Source organism: Pelecanus crispus, chromosome 2 (assembly GCF_030463565.1).
Source record: "Pelecanus crispus isolate bPelCri1 chromosome 2, bPelCri1.pri, whole genome shotgun sequence".
NCBI lineage: Eukaryota > Metazoa > Chordata > Aves > Pelecaniformes > Pelecanidae > Pelecanus > Pelecanus crispus.
The window spans coordinates 46,995,136-47,013,427 of NC_134644.1; the positions used below are offsets into that span (position 1 = coordinate 46,995,136).

At 37.0% G+C, this 18,292-nt stretch overlaps 1 protein-coding gene across 1 annotated transcript in view; it reads right to left on the reverse strand.

Annotated features, from left to right (window-relative positions):
• The window catches only part of OSBPL10 (oxysterol binding protein like 10), a 118,383-nt gene that overhangs the window by 66,028 nt on the left and 34,063 nt on the right, over positions 1–18,292 (reverse strand). Inside the window, exons 2-4 of the mRNA XM_075704864.1 lie at positions 17,154–17,329; positions 15,258–15,337; positions 3,540–3,731 (exon numbers count right to left, since the gene is read on the reverse strand). Coding sequence (XP_075560979.1) covers positions 3,540–3,731; positions 15,258–15,337; positions 17,154–17,329 — 448 coding nt within the window. The remainder of the gene's footprint in view (positions 1–3,539; positions 3,732–15,257; positions 15,338–17,153; positions 17,330–18,292) is intronic.

The window sequence follows — 18,292 nt, forward strand, 5'->3', positions numbered from 1 at the left end:
TGAATATGAAGTGCAATGTGGCCACTTGGCTTTATGTTCCAGTTAATTTTAACCGCCTGCAGTAAAGAACTCTGCAAGTATAACTCTTACCACAAATTGCTCAGAGAATAATAATATGCATAGTTTAAAAAACAGAATTCAATTTCAAGACCACACACACTTACGTTACCCTAAAATCACTTATTAAAAAATCAGTTGAAAGCACCCCTTTAATGATAAGTTATGGCCCAAATAAATAGGTAGGATCTTGAATAATTCTGCATAAAATGCAACACATAGTAGATTAGCTCTCTCAAATTAATGTATGGTGAATTTTAGTTTTGATATAATATTCCATAAATCAGTACGGACTGGACTATTAACATCCAAGTTAATATAAGCAAAAATCTGATTTAAGAGAACAATATTAAACAAAAAAATTACATTATGATGAAAAGTAATGCTCCTGAGCTTCTTTTCAATTCAATGCAATATGAAAATAGCTTGAGTATTAAAACTAAGTTTTTATAGCAGTCAGAGGCTCCATATTCATGCTCAATTCTAACCTACCAAATTTTTGAAAAAAGGTAAAGTTCTAATTTCACAACAGAAACACTTATTACATGTGTCATTTTGGAGACACACGCAGTTGCTTTTACCACCTTTACAGAATTTTGCACACCAGTTTGGTTCTAAATAGGCTTCTCTTTGAATCAGCCAGAACAAGTAACAGAAGGAAACAATGTATTGTTTATTCTTACTACAAAAGGAAAGAAGGGGAAAAAGAACAACCAAGTATTACCAAATATCATTGTATTATGTCAAATATAAGAGTACATTTTGTCCTATTTGCAACATGGAGATACACTTCACTGTTTGCAAATAATATGCCCAAATCAAGAAAAACTGGTCCAGAACTGAGTGGCAGTTTCAAGTTCAGCACTTCCCAGGGATATTGTCCAAGCTAGAGAAGACCATATGTCCCAAGTGAAGAATGCCCCTTTTGCAGAATTCCTGTTTTTCACAGATATCATATATAACATTGTAGTACTACCATAATATTGTTTTAAAATTTAAAAAAATACATGCTGCTTCTAAATTTCCAGAAGCATATAAATTCTTTCCATTCATACAGCTACTGTATTCTAAAAGATGTAAAATTAGTTAATATAGTCCTATTTATAGTACAATAAAAAAAGCTTATTTGCATGTCAAAGCTTCAATAACTTCATTCCATAATGGGAACACTAACACAGATCTGTAATTCTTTTGCAGTCTCTTCCCTTCATCCAAATCATACCAACCAATTTCCAAATAAAAAGCAAAGATTTGGGGTTGAGGAGGGAATTAACTCCCTCTTATTGTATTTTAGTTCCTATTTCTCCTTGTTTCAGATTTAAAAAAAGGGACTAGAACAGATTTAAGTGCACTTTTTTGAAGGTCTCTGGACCCATCTCTTTATTCATTAATTTAACAAGGGACAGTAGATCTAACAGTCACCATTGACTCATATAGGGAACAAGAATATTCCCTGAAAAAACAGGCAGCATATACCCAAGTCTATTGCATTCACTCTGCAAAAGAGGGGAGAAGGGAATGCACAGAGCGTGACATTGAAATGAAATCTGCCAGCTTCCTTAATCTGGAAAAACAGACTTACCCTTTCACAAGATGGAAATAAAATCAGTCAAGCAGCCACTTTTTACATAAGACTGGGAAAGAGGGCAGAAGGACTGATTTTCCACTGATAGGCTCTTCTTTAAGAAGCAGCACACAAAAAGAACTCCAATACACAAAAAGGTAAAGTTCACACGCCTCCTTATAAAATTTTCTTACACATTGTTTATCTTAGTACCATCTTCCCCTCCCTGAAAAACACTCATTTCTTTTAACCTTCAATCATCATCATATGTTCAATGTGTCAGATTTTTTTACTACAGCCCTCTTAAGTTTTTCTCAATGGATTTGGTGCTGCAGCTGAGGTATCACTCACACCAAACATAGCAAAATAATTATTTTCCAAGAGATTACAGATTAAAGTCCTGTAATATTTACCTACATCACACTGCAATACACTGCAAAGAAATGAGTCAGCAACCCCCAGGCCTCTTCTGCAGGGATGATACCTAGCCACTTATTCTCTGTTTTACTATAGGCTAGTATCTATTTCTTCCTTCCCAAGTGTAGTTCTTTGCATCTGTTGACTTTTTCCTTTCCCAATTTATTATGATCAGATCATATATTAATTCTCTCTTTTAAATTCCTTTCAGCCCTACCCAGCTTCATTTGACAAAGCTGCAACAGCTCCCACTGTTTATTTCATTAATAGGTTTAAGGTGCAATCTGAATTCAACCTATGAGAGCAAATACATTTAGTAAGGTAGAAGCAACTTGGGGGAGATGATTGATAGGCAAAGACAAGATATTCTCATGAAAAACAAACAGATATGTGTTTTCTATAATGGAAAGAAAATGTGGGTGACATTCAGAGCAAGGAATGACTATCATTAATACAATACAGGATACAAAAGAAGTTTTCACTTTTAATGTTACTAGAATAAAAACAAGCATTCTTCATCAGGATGTGTAATTTGAGTCTTCATTGTGAGCACACACTAAGAATTTATTCACATTCTTAATGCAAAAGGTCTCGATTTATAAAACATTTAGGGAGCATAAACTTAAAGCAGACTCTTGAGATTGCGACTTAAAGGACTGGAGTAGATATTTTAAACTCATGTGATAAAAGAATGCTTTAAAGCAGCTAGGCTGTCAACTGTTTCTTTGGTAGAAGGGGTAGGAGGGGGACCTACAAAGGCACTATTAGAGAATAGCAAGAAATTCAGACAAAGCAAAAATAATAGGGGATGAAAGAAAGATCAAAGTGCGTTCTTTGAAAGTCTACCATACTATTTAAGCTTAAAACTCTGTATTTTTTTTGTTGTCTGGAAGACAGACTTAAATCAGTATACAAGTTAACTTCTTAAACCCTGGTAAACAAGCTTTTAAAGAAACATGCTTTCTTGTTTGCTTTTCATGTGTTTAATACGGACAAAACATTCTTCAATTACAAAACCAGTAATAGAAACTTGACAACAAAGTTAAGACTATAGACATGTAGAAACAAACTTCTGAGTGTGGGGAGCTGTGCCTCCTTTCACATTCATTCATCAGATTTACTCAAGCTGGGTTTTTTCTAGTTATATTTAAATGCTTCAGGGCCCTCTTTCCAATCTGAAAGGTTTTGCTGCATGGAGCTTAAAAGAGGTTCCTCCAGCACTGCAGCACCACCGCAAAGTCTGGGAGCTGCGGCCAACCTGCTTCCTCTTTTAAGCATGTGCACACACTAATTTTAACATCAGCATAAAAAAAGCCTGTATACATCAGACTTTAGGCTGAACCAGAACTAAGCCTTTTGCTCAGTGAGGGGATCAAAACAAAGCAGTCAACCATAAAGTAGGAAACAAAGAGAACTGTTAATTTATCAGACTTGATTGCTTATTCTAAAGCAAAATAAGCATTTAGAAGTTATAGCAAAACAGCAGATTTTTCTCTCTTACCTCTCTGACTTCATGGAGTTGACCAGAACGCTGGCTCTTTGCTCTTCGAGCAGCTGCAGGTGATTTGTGATGTGTGATGGTTACAACAGTTGGCCCACTTTGATTCATATGTTTCTGGCCACTAGGAGATGCAGAATTAACTGTCCCAGGTGGCAGCAGAGATGAGCTTCTACTTCGTGAAGATGAAATGCTCTAGAACAAGCAAGCAATGGGATGTTGATATTAGTACCTTTACACAAGTAAATAATTTACAGTTCGGGCTACAGATTTGCACTGTTCTAGTTTCCTCACAAACCTAAATCTGGAGGTGTAACTGTGCTCAGGACTGATTTATTCCTTCTGATCAATCTGCATTGCTCAGCAGGGATCTTCCTGGAAACATTTTGGCTATCACCTTTGTTTCTTGGATTGTCTGAAATTGGCCTTTGCAAAAATCTTCACAAACTCTTACATATTAACATGCTGCTAAGTTCTTACAACCATACTTTTTAGGAAAGATTAGGAAGGATCAAGATGAGAACTGTCAGTGAAAGCAATAGATCTAACCACAAGTAATGATGGCAGCCTTCAACATTGCTGTGACAGTTACTGTCAATGTGGGGTACTACTCTTGAGTCTGCTGTCAAGTGCACAAAAATATTACTTGGGTACATTCTCTCTCCTTATCCCTTACAGGTCCAACTTTGCAATTCTATGGTAATTTCATTAAAAGACTTTAAATGCAAGGCGGACAGGTTCCAACTAGCACTGGAGTTAAAGTCAGGCATCATGACTGTACACTGACTGTAAATGACAAGGCAGATTATCTGGCACCGCCAAGAAGGAAGAGTGAAATAAGTTACATGATCCCTCTGCCACCCCCACACAAAACCAGGCTTCAGACTTTTTGAGGCATTTGAATGTTTTAAAAAAATGGGTTATCACATTCCCAGCGTGCAAAGAGCTGCTATACTCATAGAAATAAGCATTATTCCATTGTTCTGGACTTAGATTTACGAACACTTCCAAGAACGATGGTCTGAGACTGTTTTTGCAACAAATACATTCTTTACTACCGTGACTAATAAGATTGTAATAATAAGCATTTGTAGAATCAGACATTCAAAAACTATCCAACCTGGCTGATAATTCACAATTGCATTAAAACTGGATTTGACTCTAAGGCAAAAAAAAAAAAAAAAAAAAAAAAGCACAGGCTGTGGAATTTGTTAGAAGGACACAGAAGGTTACCAGATTTTTCATTCATCTTCCATTTGAAAGAGCATTGCTTAAACATAACTACAATTAAAATAAGAGCCCCAGGAAAAGGTATTTAGGAGAAGGAAGGGGATGAGGGAAACTGGGTGCAATTGAATTTCCTTTTTTAAATAGACATTTCACAGAAAAAGGCTATCCCTAGTATATAATAGCAGAACATACTTACCGGTGTTTCTTTTTTAAACTGACTAGCATCAGAATACTTCTCAACTAAATTTGGAAGAACAGGGTAAGTTCATTTTTTTTCAGCATAAGATCAACTTATCTTCCAGTTTAAAGTTACTTTGTTTTTAGAATGAAATCTGAGAATCACTGACATTCTAGTATCATGTGATCACAATATTAAAAATACACAACTGCTACCTTCATATAGCTAAACCGATCCTAAAACTCAGATAAACAGCAGCAATGTAAAACAGTGAGTTTAACCATTAGTTTTGCTTGAAAGAAAACAACATTCTGCGAGAAGTGAAGTTTTATTATGTTTTGATTTGGGGGGGGGGGGGGGGGTGTGCTGTGGATCTACAAATAACAAAAGTAACATAAAACAAATATGGAAACATCCATGCATTGTTTCTGTTTAAATACAGAATCAGGAAGGAATTCTAGGAGAGAGTTAGCTTTCAGAAAAAACAGCTGCCAAAATTATCTAATTTGACATGCACACATTGAGAGATATGTTCATAAATTGAAATGCGTGTATATTCTAAGTTAATATCTATATCATTGACATTATTTGGCAATTCAATGCTATTTTCCTCGAGACTGTTTCAAACTGCAGTGACCTATCTGCAGCTGACCCATGGATCACAACAGATACCTTGACTACAGCTCACACCTCACATTTTCTCTTATCATGTCACCTAACATGATACACCTTTCACCACACCCCATGTGCTTAGGAGTTGTAAATTTGATAGTGAACTATTAGTACAAAAGTTGCTGACTAGCTGCATTTTTTTTTTTTAATTGGCTTTGTATCACAAACAAGTAATGAACACATTTCCAAGAAACGGGTATGCCCATCATTTCAGGAGTCTCTTAATCCAGATTAAATTCTTTTCCTGCAAGATTTGCTCTAGTTTGTATCACAACTCACTGGGCTACATCAACTACACTCCTAAACTGTGACTCGAGGCAGAATAAACAGTCCATGGGACCACAGTGCATTTAAGATGGCTTTTCATTAAGTTTTGCAAAGGCACGTGGCAGCTCACAGCAGCTGTTGTTGTTGGACATTCATTTAGGGCATGGAGTTTGGGAATCAACGGAGCAGGAGAGAAAGTCAGGAGGAACAGCCCATCTATAGTTTCAGTAGTAGTGGTGCTCAAGAACGCTGTCCTGCTACAGACACATGAGGTAACCCCAAATCTCTACATACAGAAGTTCACAGCCTGGCAAGGGCTGACCATATCGCACCGCCTGGTCTGCCTGGCGTTCAGCTGCATGCCTTGCCCTGACATAGTGCTATGTGATGTCTAGGGAGAGACCACCTCTGCCAGTGAGCCACTCCTAGAATCTTCTTCTTCCCCTCTCAGCACAAGATAGTTATCAATCCTATGCAGCTCACCAAGTCAGGAAGATTGGCAATCTTGAATTAGCACATACAGCCACAGTCTGTGGCAAATATCAGAGCCAAATACATTGGTTCGAATGGCTCCTAGAGGTCTATAAACAAGTTTTCCTCACCGCTTTGTTTTCTGTCCCTTTATACCTTTCATTCATCTAGTGACCCAACCTTCCCGACCAATGTGCCAGAAAACTCCATCAGCCCACGACACAAATCCTCTAGCATCTAATTTGGGATTATTCTTTAGAGGACGTCTGTAATGTACAAACCCTAAATGAGCTCAGCACCAGGACCTCTGGCTACCCATGAAGCTATCCCTAGGCAAGGACCCATGATAAATGTAAAAAATTCCAACTTACAACTTGCAAAAGCAGTCACACACAAAGTGCGGATGAACGTCTGCAGGAAGCAGTTTCTACAACCGCTCAAACCCTTTTGAAGTGGGGCTCCACTCCTCAATGCCACAGAGAACAGCAGCAGAGCACTGTGCCTGCTCCATCCAAGAATACAGAGGCAGCAGCTAATTTCTTCTGACAGCTTCTTCCTGCCACTGCCAGAAGAGGCCTCTCCAAGAACTACATACTCAGCCCCTTAAGCACTTTTGAATTTTACAACACATTGTCAACACCTATGTCCCAGCCAAATACTTGACTCCTCTTTTGCAGAACTTCTTCAGATCAAATACTGGGAATGACAAGCATCTCTTTTGCATCGATACACAGCTGTGCAAAAATGAAAATTTTCCAATTTTGTTAAAACGTTAAAACCTATGTGAAGTTTTCCACAGCTAAAAGCACTCTAAGCACACATCATACTACAACAGTCATTAAAGTCACTCTCCCAGGAAATCAAAGCAATGACAGTAACTGATGGATCTTTATTCCTAATCCCCTGCTCTTCCCCCTAGCGCTGCTGGTATGACTGATCTGCCCCTCTAACTATTATCGTATCTCCTTTTCTTTGGTCCTACTGCTTTCTAGTTTGCAAATAAATAAATAAAAAGATAGGGGAAAGTCTGATGAAAGGAAGACATAAGCTCTTCAACAATTAGTAATGCATGGTGCCAATAATGAGTCAAGAAATCCACAGGCTGAAGCATCCCAAAAGGATTACAAATACTCTTTCCTGAGGCTACACTTTACCTTTGCTCCAACAGTTTGCCTGCTAGTAAAATGAAACTAATAAAAGAATAATAAAGAAGCCAATAAAAGATTAATTTGTAACTTGCGTTCATCTTGGTTTTATGACCTAAAACTAGCTAAAGTATGCTTAGCTAATATAAATTTGGGTTAAGATTTTTATTTTAGTAGATTGTCCATCTCCAAGATAAAAAAAGCAGTATAATGAATGCTTCCATTTGGATATCAAAAATCCTAACAATTAAAATAACGTAATTGTAGAACAGTAAGTTCCAACCGTACTACTGTTCTCAAGACTTATTTACCCTGGAGATTGCCTTTCCTGCTCACAAAGAAGCCAAAGTGTTTTTCACCATTTACCAGAAGCAAACGGTTTTGTTTATTTTGGAAAGTAAATGCAATGTTCCAGAGATCAATAAACTAATTTCTGAAGTGAATTGTCATATTTGTTTATGGCAGATAATCATCATTTTCACAGGCACTGTGCCACAGATGTTTTCTACAGAATAATAAATACTGAAATGACATTCATTTACTCCTCTGCATATATATAGCACAGAACCAATCCCTGCATGCAGCTTTAGAGCAATGAGAAGTCACACACTATCAGAAAGTAATTATGATTTTGAGACATCACCATTCAGTATTTTAATTCCCATCTACTTCTTTTCCAATGCATCCTAAGTAAACAAACACTGAAAAAAGAAAAATATGGACAGAGATCTGTTAAATTTACATTATCATCATTCAATGCAAATGACTGAATCTACGTAACATCCAAACTTCAGCACTGCAAAGGGACGAGCTTATGATATGCTTTGCACATTTGTATAAAGCACCATTTATGATACTAACTTTTCTGACAGAATATTATAGTGCTTCATCATCTTCAGTAAGGCAATACATGTGTCTGCTTTTAAGCAAAAGACTATGATAATCATTCCATCATAAAAATCTTTTCTTTGTCAAGAATCTTTTGAGCAAGCTCATGTTCAGTCCTAAATGGAATTTTTTTTCCATTTCTGTAGAAGGATTTTGAAAGCAGAGAGCTGTGAACAACTCACTCTATCTTCATGCAGCTTCCAAAGGGAGGAAAAAAGGTGTCAAACACACATATCTAAAGCCAAGCACTGCTTCCTTCTCAGCCTCACCACTCCAAGGATTTCCAAAGCGTGTTTTAATTAGAAGCACCATTCTTTAGTTGACTTCTACAGGTCAGGGACGAGAAGAGGAAGCAGACGAGCATACCAGAGGAGGGAAGAGAGAACTTGCTCAAAAGGCAAAGAGGTTTAATGTGCATAAAAGAAGCCAAATAACTTTCACTAATATGGCTTTATGGAAACAGTTCTCATAACGATGTTAAAAATACCCAGTGAATAATCCATTTAGAAATTTGAAAGTATCTCTGTGGCTACTCATTAATAAGGCAGGAAGAAACCTGATAAAACTGAAGAAGGGCCACCAAAGGTCTGTGATAGCCATTCTTCCATCTATGGAGAAAAATTACACATCTGCCTCATAATGATTTGATAAGAGCACTGACCTCAGATTTTCAGGCATTACTACAGGTGCTGTTTCACAGTACAGATAAACTGCTACTGCAGTTACGACTGAACGGGGCAGGTTTGGACTTTTTTCTCCACCATCCCTCCATGATGGCTCTGAGGCCCATTTGACCTCATGGACAGCCAGTCCAGGGAGTTAAACCAGAAGAGAAACAGAGACGTAGACACACACAGAATTTTCTGCTGATTTAGCTCCCCATACTGCCTTTCCAAAGGGGTGGATGATGGTAACAGGCACCAAGAACACTGCTTGAGGGGAAAGAGAGCAGGACAGTCCCTCACAGAGGCATGCAGTCATCAGGCTGGCTCAGTTTGAAACACAAAGCTTCAGACTAAAACAGAGAAAGGTTAGGTTTTGGCCAATTCATTTCAGCCATCCTCCATCGAGGAGGAAGAAGAGAGCAGGGCTTTAGCACCAGGGGCTGCTGGAAGCTGAGTCCAGCTTCCCCTACATAGTGCTCATCTGATTCCTCAGTGAGCTGGTCAGGTAACTATGTCCTTTTTAGTAGGATGCCATTTTTTCTGTTTCTGACGCCCAAGCTACCACAGGACCAGAAAACACAACAGAGCCCGCACAAAGGGTGGCAGCAGAAGAAAGGGAATTGGACTGCCGTTCACAGCTGCAGGGAATCAGCAGATGAGTTACCATCTGAGCACAATTTAGGACAGAAGCTACTTCACATGACAAAGGTTTCTGTTCCCTGCCACATTCCTGATAAGGACTGAGAAATATAAGGGTTATATGCCAATCCAGCAACTGATCGACATATTGGAATTAAGAGCTGGTATAACATGAGAATTTGGAGAATGTTTTTCAAAGCTGAAGCTGTGTCACTATTTCTGTGAAATATTCATAGGAGAGCATTCCTTCTTCCAGCACTGGATCCAGATCAGCACTGGTTCCCTTTCTTTTTCAGAGCTACTGCCTGCCTCAGAATGCTCTGTATGACTTGCTGTCCTTGCTGTCTTTAAGGCTGCAGTTGGGGACTGGAGTGGTGGAGGAAATTAAGCAGAGCAGTGATTTTTTTTTTTTCTTTCCTCTTCCTTTTTTTCCCTCAAAAAAAGTTGTATACTAACGACTAAATTTAGCTGCATGCTCATGAATGGTCCAAAGGTGAGCTATACAGCTAACACCCCTGTGTTTGTTTTTAGTAGTGCTTTTACAGCCACCATCATTAAACAGTCAAGAAAAAAGGGGTATGAAACAGAAGAACTAACAAGCTTGTGACAATTTATGGATATAAAATTATTCTTGGAAGTTCCCACAAAAATTATGCATAAGCCTATTTCTTCTTGGAAGCATTTTATATTATTGAAAACCAATTTGACTAATGCTTTAATTAAAACTTGTACAATAATATTCACTTAGAATAGTCTAAAAAACAGCAATCCTATCCAGACATAGAAGACTTCTTCCAATACAGTGTGATTTGGCACTCTGTGGAGGCTGAGCACTTTGTAATTAAGCAAGATGAGACTTGTATAGGAATACCAAGAACATTAAGACTATCTTACAGCATGAGAATTATTGCCAGAGAACATTATCCTTTTACTGCTTTTTTATCATTAAGTTGTAAAATTTAATTAAAACAAACTGACAGACTTAACTTGTGTTACATCCACTTGTTAGCTGTATAGCTCACCTTTGGACCATTCATGAGCATGCAACTAAATTTAGTCATTAGTATACAACTTTTTTTGAGGGGAAAAAAAACAGAGAAAAAAAAGAAAGAGGGAAAAAAAAAAAAAAAAATCACTGCTCTGCTTAATTTCCTCCACCACTCCAGTCCCCAACTGCAGCCTTAAAGACAGCAAGGACAGCAAGTCATACAGAGCATTCTGAGGCAGGCAGTAGCTCTGAAAAAGAAAGGAAACCAGTGCTGATCTGGATCCAGTGCCGGAAGAAGGAATGCTCTCCTATGAATATTTCACAGAAATAGTGACACAGCTTCAGCTTTGAAAAACATTCTCCAAATTCTCATGTTTTCTTATGAATCTCCTTCCAATAATATCTATTCAAGATTTCAAAAGCATGTTCTCTCTCCAGTATGAAAGACCTGTAGCTAGGAGTTGCTTCACTGGTATTCTTGGGAATCTTCCCACTGCTTGCCTGCTTATCCCATTATTACTCCCCAGTTAACCTATATCCCACTTGCATAAGATAAAACACACCCCTCACTGCATATTTTACAATTCCCATTCCACCTCCTTCTCAAGTGTATAACTTCTAAAAAATAGCTAGAAATTTCTGCCTCTCGTTCTTCCTGTGAAAAAGGTGAGTTTAAGCCATAGAAGAAGCTGCGAGCAAACACTCAGGCTCCATTTTTTCAGATGCAGAAACATGCCTGTTCCCAGCAGAGACAGAGCTTGGATTCTGTTCAAACTCCAGAAGCTTAAAACACATAAGTAGCTATCTGCCTGTTCATGACAGCACTAAGAGAGACAGACAATTTATGGTTATCACGTACTACAGCCCTCAAAGTATGGGAAGAGGGGAGGAAGAGAGAGATCCAGCCCTGCTGCCGGTAGAATAACAAATCACATCATGACAGTCCTATCAATGGTAGGGCTATTTTAACAAAATCCAAAAATACAGATTTTTGTGAAGTCCTCAATTATGCAAAAGGAAGTCAAACATGTACCCTTCTCTGTGTCATTACAGACCTTCCTATGTAATCCCAGTCCCTAACGCCAACACAAAAGGAACGGTAAGGTGGCTAAAACAGCAGCATGCTATTTTATGTAAATTTAAAATATTTTAAACAGCATGTTTCCACTCCCATGCTAATAATTATTATATTAAAAGCACCTTCATCTACAAGAAAAAAAAAAAAAAATCACAAAAGCAGCAGTTCTTGTTTCCCTTACCTCCTACCAATGGTTTTGAAGTAAGAAACTTTGAGGAAAAGAAAAAAAGAAGTTATAGAAATGCATTTTTTTTTTCTAGTTTCTGGAATCTCTGTGAAGCATCACTCCCTTGTAACCAATATCTGATCTCCAAAGTCTAATCATTGTAGCATTAAAGCTTTTGATCACTTGCTTTTATAGAAAAAAAAAATCAGAGAGAAACTTTAAAACTTACTTGTAGGTGAAATCCAAGTTAGCACTATATGCAATGCTAAAGTAGGGAAAATCTACCTGTCAGATAATACTCTAACCCTGAGAAGATAGGAGGGGAAAAAGATAAAAAGTATATTGAAAAACAAGAGCCAAACCTTGTCAAAAGAAAGGTTCCTAGGAACAGGGAAGCATGGCATTGCTTCAAGTACAGTACACTTCTGGACTAAGAAGCAGAGTCATCAGTGGTCTCATCTGAAGCACATAAATTCCCAACATTTTATTTTCTGGACTGTTAAGCTTAAAAAGACAGAAGATATAAATTCTCTATTTGCTCTATGGCTTACAAAAGTGGAGAAATAAGAGTGCTTCACTAACAAACACGTCAAGTGAAAAGTGACCTACTCTCATTTTAGATGTAGACTTGTAACACCAAACTAAGAATTGTATTATAGTTTTCTTCAGCATTTCTATTCTTTACTAAAAGGATCCAAGCTAATTAAAGTGTATGACTGGCTCTACCAACCAAAATGCATCTATACTGCAGCATCCTATGCCAAGTTTCAAAAAAAAAAAAAAAATATGCAAGAACCCTCCTTCTGCCGTTTGAAATAACCTTTCATTTGGTTCCTCAGTTACATATGGCCACCACCCCTCAGTCAAGGAAATCCTTTTATTTTCTTGCATGATGAGCCTAGGAACCAGAAGAAAGCCACAGCAGTGGTAAGTCACTATGCAAGAGTACAAGAACAAGTCTAGACAGATGCTCCCCATTTTCTTTCCCCTTCCTGTTTCTAAAAGTTGCACTTTAGACCTTCTGGGACAGACTCTGTCTCTGTACGTAATAGCCTCCCACTCACTTAGTCAAGACTTTCTAACAACATTTTACCTTTCAAATACTTTTCAAATCTATTGGCATCCAAAGCATCCCAGTTTTCGTTCATCTCCTTTTACTTTGAACCTGTTTTCAGCTCATTTTCTTTGGGGCTCCCCTACATGGATATTAACAGCTAGCAAATACTTCCTATTCAGCCACTGCAGAGCACTTATTAACACTGTACCTCCCTGATTTGCCCTTTCCCCTTCCCATCATCAGAAAAAAGACTCCAGCGTAGTCAAGTTTCGTCACACAGAGTTCATTCTGTACAGAATAACAAAAGTGATGAAAAGTACTTTTCCCCACTCCAGTGTTTCCGTTTCAGAAATGGAAGGGGACTGATAAAAAGTATTCAAGATAAGTATTTGACAGACTGACAGCAGTCTAAGTATTTTCCCTTTTGTTCTCTGCTCCTTTCCTGGTAATTCCTAAAATTCTATTTGCTTTTTTTGGACCACTACTAATTGCTGGACATTTTCACTGTTATAACACCAAGATTTTTCTCTTGACACACTAATTAATTCAGAGCCTATCAAAATATGTACATACTACTACTGCAGGAGCTCAACACAGAGGCAGCATGAAAAATTCTGAACATAAATTATTACTAAGTGCAACAGTTTTTACCTAAGGAGGAAAAATGATCCAAACTTCACTTACACAAAGATCAGCTTCAACTCAATTACTGCTACTCTAGAATGAGGTTTTGGTAAAATAGACACCTCTACAGAATTATTTATCAGGAGCAGGAAAAAGGAGAAAAAACAAATCCAGTATTAAGAAATATTAGCAAACGAATAGAAAATAGAAGAATCAATTTTCCATTGCACAAGTGTCTGTGAACATATATAGTGAACAGCAGTTCTATTACCTCGTCACAATACACTGTAGATGTTAAACATTTAAATGGGTTCAAGAATTGAACAGAAAACTTATTGAGGAATAATTAGTTGATGGCAATTGAGTATAAAAAGTTACCATCTCTATCTAGCACAGGAGGTCCTTGAGCTGCCAATCAACAGCAACTGGAAGAGCATTTTGACCAAGTAGAGTTGCACCTTTCTGAATGGTATTGTGCCACAGCTATATAAAAACCATATTTCATTGTCATGCATAAGAATTGAAAGAGCACCGAAACACTGAAGTTACTTATTCTCCTTCAAAAAGGGTTTTAATTATACCATAATTGCTTCCGGACAAGTCCACATCACTCAAAAAGAAGAAAAAGAAAGTTGGCTTTATTTTACTTCACACACTTCAGTGAATGCTAGTCTCCTCAAAATACCATTCATCTTTTCAAAGTTTTGAAAGTCCAACTTTCAAAGATACTCAGGATCATGCCTTTGACTGCAGTTAATGCAAGATTGATATTCTCAACATCTTGGGGCAGGGAAGAATCCTTTCTGCTTGCAGTTATATGCATTTTTTTTAATATAGCAAACGATTAGTCATGAGGAAAGCAATTTTTTTCATTCTTGTAAAGATATCAATAGAAATGCCTAAAAGACTGAAGAGCAGGACCTTTTGGTTTTTAGTGACTTAGTATTAACACCAAAAGCATACATAAAATAAATACAATAATAATTTTTTTTCTAATAGGGTTGGTTGTTTGATTTTAATACCTCCCATTTTCAAAGTGCATTCTAATTTAAACAGATTCATGTCATTTCTATTTGGAGGCAGGGGACACCCTCAACCCATCATTCTACTATTTTTAAAGTCCAAAAAGGTTTTTACGTGTCCAAAATATTTATCTGTTTGAGGACAAAAATTCTGACTTCACTTCCAAAGAGAAATAAATAATATAAATCTTCGTATGGTGACCTCTTTCAGATTTGGTAAAGAAGTTGAAGACTGACCACTGCTAACATTGACCTGAAGCTTCTATAAGAGCCATTAAATCTTATAAAATGAAATAAAACTAATATCACAACATTTTTAAATACTAATCAGGACATCACACAGGTATTTATTAATAAACTGTTGATTTAGCCACTCAATTAACCATGTATTGACAGCATCCAAAATGCACTTCATTAATTTCTCATAAATAGGAGAATGTTTATTTATTAAGATTGCCCAATTGACTTAAGTCTGCTCCAGTTAGTGAGGAATGACAACTTGCTGCTTTTATTCATAAACCTCCAAACATCAACCCACTAACTACAGCAACCAGTCTATCATCCAGATCATGCTGTTGTTCACCTGTGCCACTTAAAACACAAGAGTTACTTTTCCCTCTTGATTATTTACCTTAGAATTACCTTCCTTGTGATGTTTGGCACAGGATCGAAGCTGAGTTATCCAATATTGTTTCTCCTTTGCATCAGCAGCTAGAACAGAAACAGAAACAAGAAAATGCAGGGAATCACACATAAACCAATATTGGATTTTTGCAATAGAGGTGACGGGGCAGGAGGAGGGGAGGATTATTTATTCGTTAGGATGCACTATAAATTCTAATTTACACTACTTGAATTAAGTATGTGTAACTTCTTCAGTAAAACACATCTAAACCTCAACTTAAGATGCTGTGGCCAGTTGAAAGAGATAAGCTCATGAGTCGTCTTCATGGTTATGTCCTCCAAGTATTATTAGAAGCAGAATTATGTCAAGATGACTTTTTAAAAATTTTTAATCCACTTTTGTTTTACTTGTCTCTCTTTGTGAAGGACAAGGGCCACACCGCAGCATTTTAATCAGTAAAATCTCTACACTCAGGCTGTCAATCACCTACCAGACAAGCTACCAGTACCCTGGATACTTAAGTACTTCTGTTTTAATGTAGTCGACTAAATCTCTCTTTAAACCTGCATTCACATGCAACTTAAAGACACAAGAATGAAAACCACGATTTCCCCCATACATCTTTAAAAAACAGCTTTAAAAATTATTGAAAAGATTGCCCGCAGTGTATATCAGGTGGCTCCTGCGTAATATTAAGAAGCATATTTAGGACAGAGGTTTGTTTGGGGTTTTTTTGTTTCAGTTTTGTTTTGTTTTTTTTTAAAACAATCCACTACTACAGTAATCCTAATTAAGAGTACCAATACAGAGTGGATAATTTCAGTAAATATTTTCTCTTACTTCCTCTGTTATTAAGTATCTCAATGGTTATTGACTCAGCATAAAAATTATTTACTGATTTGAATCAAATTCACAGATCTCATTAAATTAAAAGCAGCATATTTTAAGTATTTGATAATCTCAAGTGATTGGCAAAGCATGATAATGAAACCACAAGTGTTCATGATTTCTAGCTGTGCATATTCCAAAATATTTTAACAGAAACCCTCCCTGGTTGTTCTTTTGTGTCAGTTCTACATAAAAACCAGAAATACACTGTACCACAGGACAGTCCTGCATACTCTCTCCTGCTAGCCAACTGATAGACTGTGGTCAGAATAAAACATAATTTTAAACTTTTGTTACACTGTATTACATGTCACTTTTTTTTCATATGTATCAGTTTATTTTCTGATAAACTAGTTTGATAGGAAAGTATCCAGATTAATCAACCACACTAAAAATACCTTAGAATCAGAATACTGCCTTTTGGGTTTGGTGGGTTTGGGGTTTTTTTTTTTGGTAACATTCAAAATTAACTCTTACATACCCTGTATTGTCTGTCTTACATTTGAGAGCAAGGGAAGGCAAAATTTTATGTTAAAGGTGCACTGAATTATTCCAAGACTGACAAGAACAGAGCATCTTAACAGCCTTCCACTGGTATTTTTCCCTTCTCCAAAGCATCAGCAGATTCATTACTGCACATTATCTGCAGGATGGCGGCAGGGGAGAACAACAGCTGAAATTAAATGCTATGCTGCGGACTGCAATGAAAGCAGCTTTTGCTTCCTTCAGAAGCAAACAAGATATACTGTACAATCAAAATGCCACAATAACAACTTATAGAAGGCATCTTGAGGTATCTTCCAGCCCTGAAAGTCTATATATTTTAAATTCACACATATTTTAACTCCAGATTACTGTTCCACCGTGTTTTACAACATAGTATGTAACAATATAGATGTATAACCACTACTTTCTGACAGCACAGGGAAGTAAAAGAGAAATGATAAGAAAGAAGAGGTGCAGAAGCAGGAATGGGAGAGAACAACTCAGCTGGCACTTTAAGCAGCACCGTACCTCTCAACTTATACATCTCTCCACTAGCAGAGTAGACCACTAACATGTGTGGCACTTCATCACTGGGTGATATTATAGCTCCAGCTAAAGACAAGGTTCCTCGTGGCTTCTGGTTTTTACTCTGTTCATTCACGAAATACTGCAGAATCCCCGTCTCAAAGTCCAGCACAAAGTACCTGTTCAAAGAAATTGCAATCGTATAGTATTTCTGTTAAAAGAGTTTGTCAAGCATTTACTCAAAGAAGAGCACAGACTGATCTTAAATCAAGATCATAAACAAACAAATGAGGAGTCATTTTTGTAATAACTCGATTTTGTAAGGTACTGTTATTTTGATGATTAGGTTTGGTTTTTTAAGGGCATGTTTGAGCTACTATTTTACTCATGTTTCTGTCAGATTAATGGTGAGGTTCACATACAAGACTTAAAAGCAAGGAAAGTAGTTTTTAATTGAAGAGGGTCCACTGAAGAAGTATGAGACTGCTTCTTTTGGGGCGTTTTGGCCCCTCCCCCATTTTTCCATTTATAACCCTGAAAGACATGCTAATTCCCCATAACTAGTCTTTTGAAAAAGTGACACTGTTTTTGCAGAGGGATGAGCACAATTAAAGATACCATGGTATTTTCATCTTTGTGATAATATTTCATGTACAGATGTTGAGTGTAATTTTGAACATTGGCCAAGGGAATTGAACATTCAGTTTCCAGTAAGTACTAGGTAGGAAGTATGGACACCCATGTACAAGAAAACAATTAGGAGAAGAGAGAAGTAAAGTCTAAATTCTATTTGGTCATTCTGCTAACAAATTCTAATAAGAAAAAAAACGTTTTTACTGCTACTCATATATTTAGGATCAGGAAATACACAGCCAGTGAAAATCCAGTAACAGTAAGGATTTAAAAAAAAAGAAAAAAAAAAAAGAAAAGAGTTATTCAGAATCACAGTACACTGAGGAAAAAGAAGAAAGATAGCACAGATGGGTGGAGAAGAAAGGAAGAGCAAGAGCAGTAACTCTGCCTGAAAACTTTTCCAGGACTTTATTTTCACATCTAAGCGACACAACTGATGGATTAACTAAAGAAACAAATCATAAATGGAAGGTACTGAGTTTGATGATGATCTAATTCCTAAATTGGTT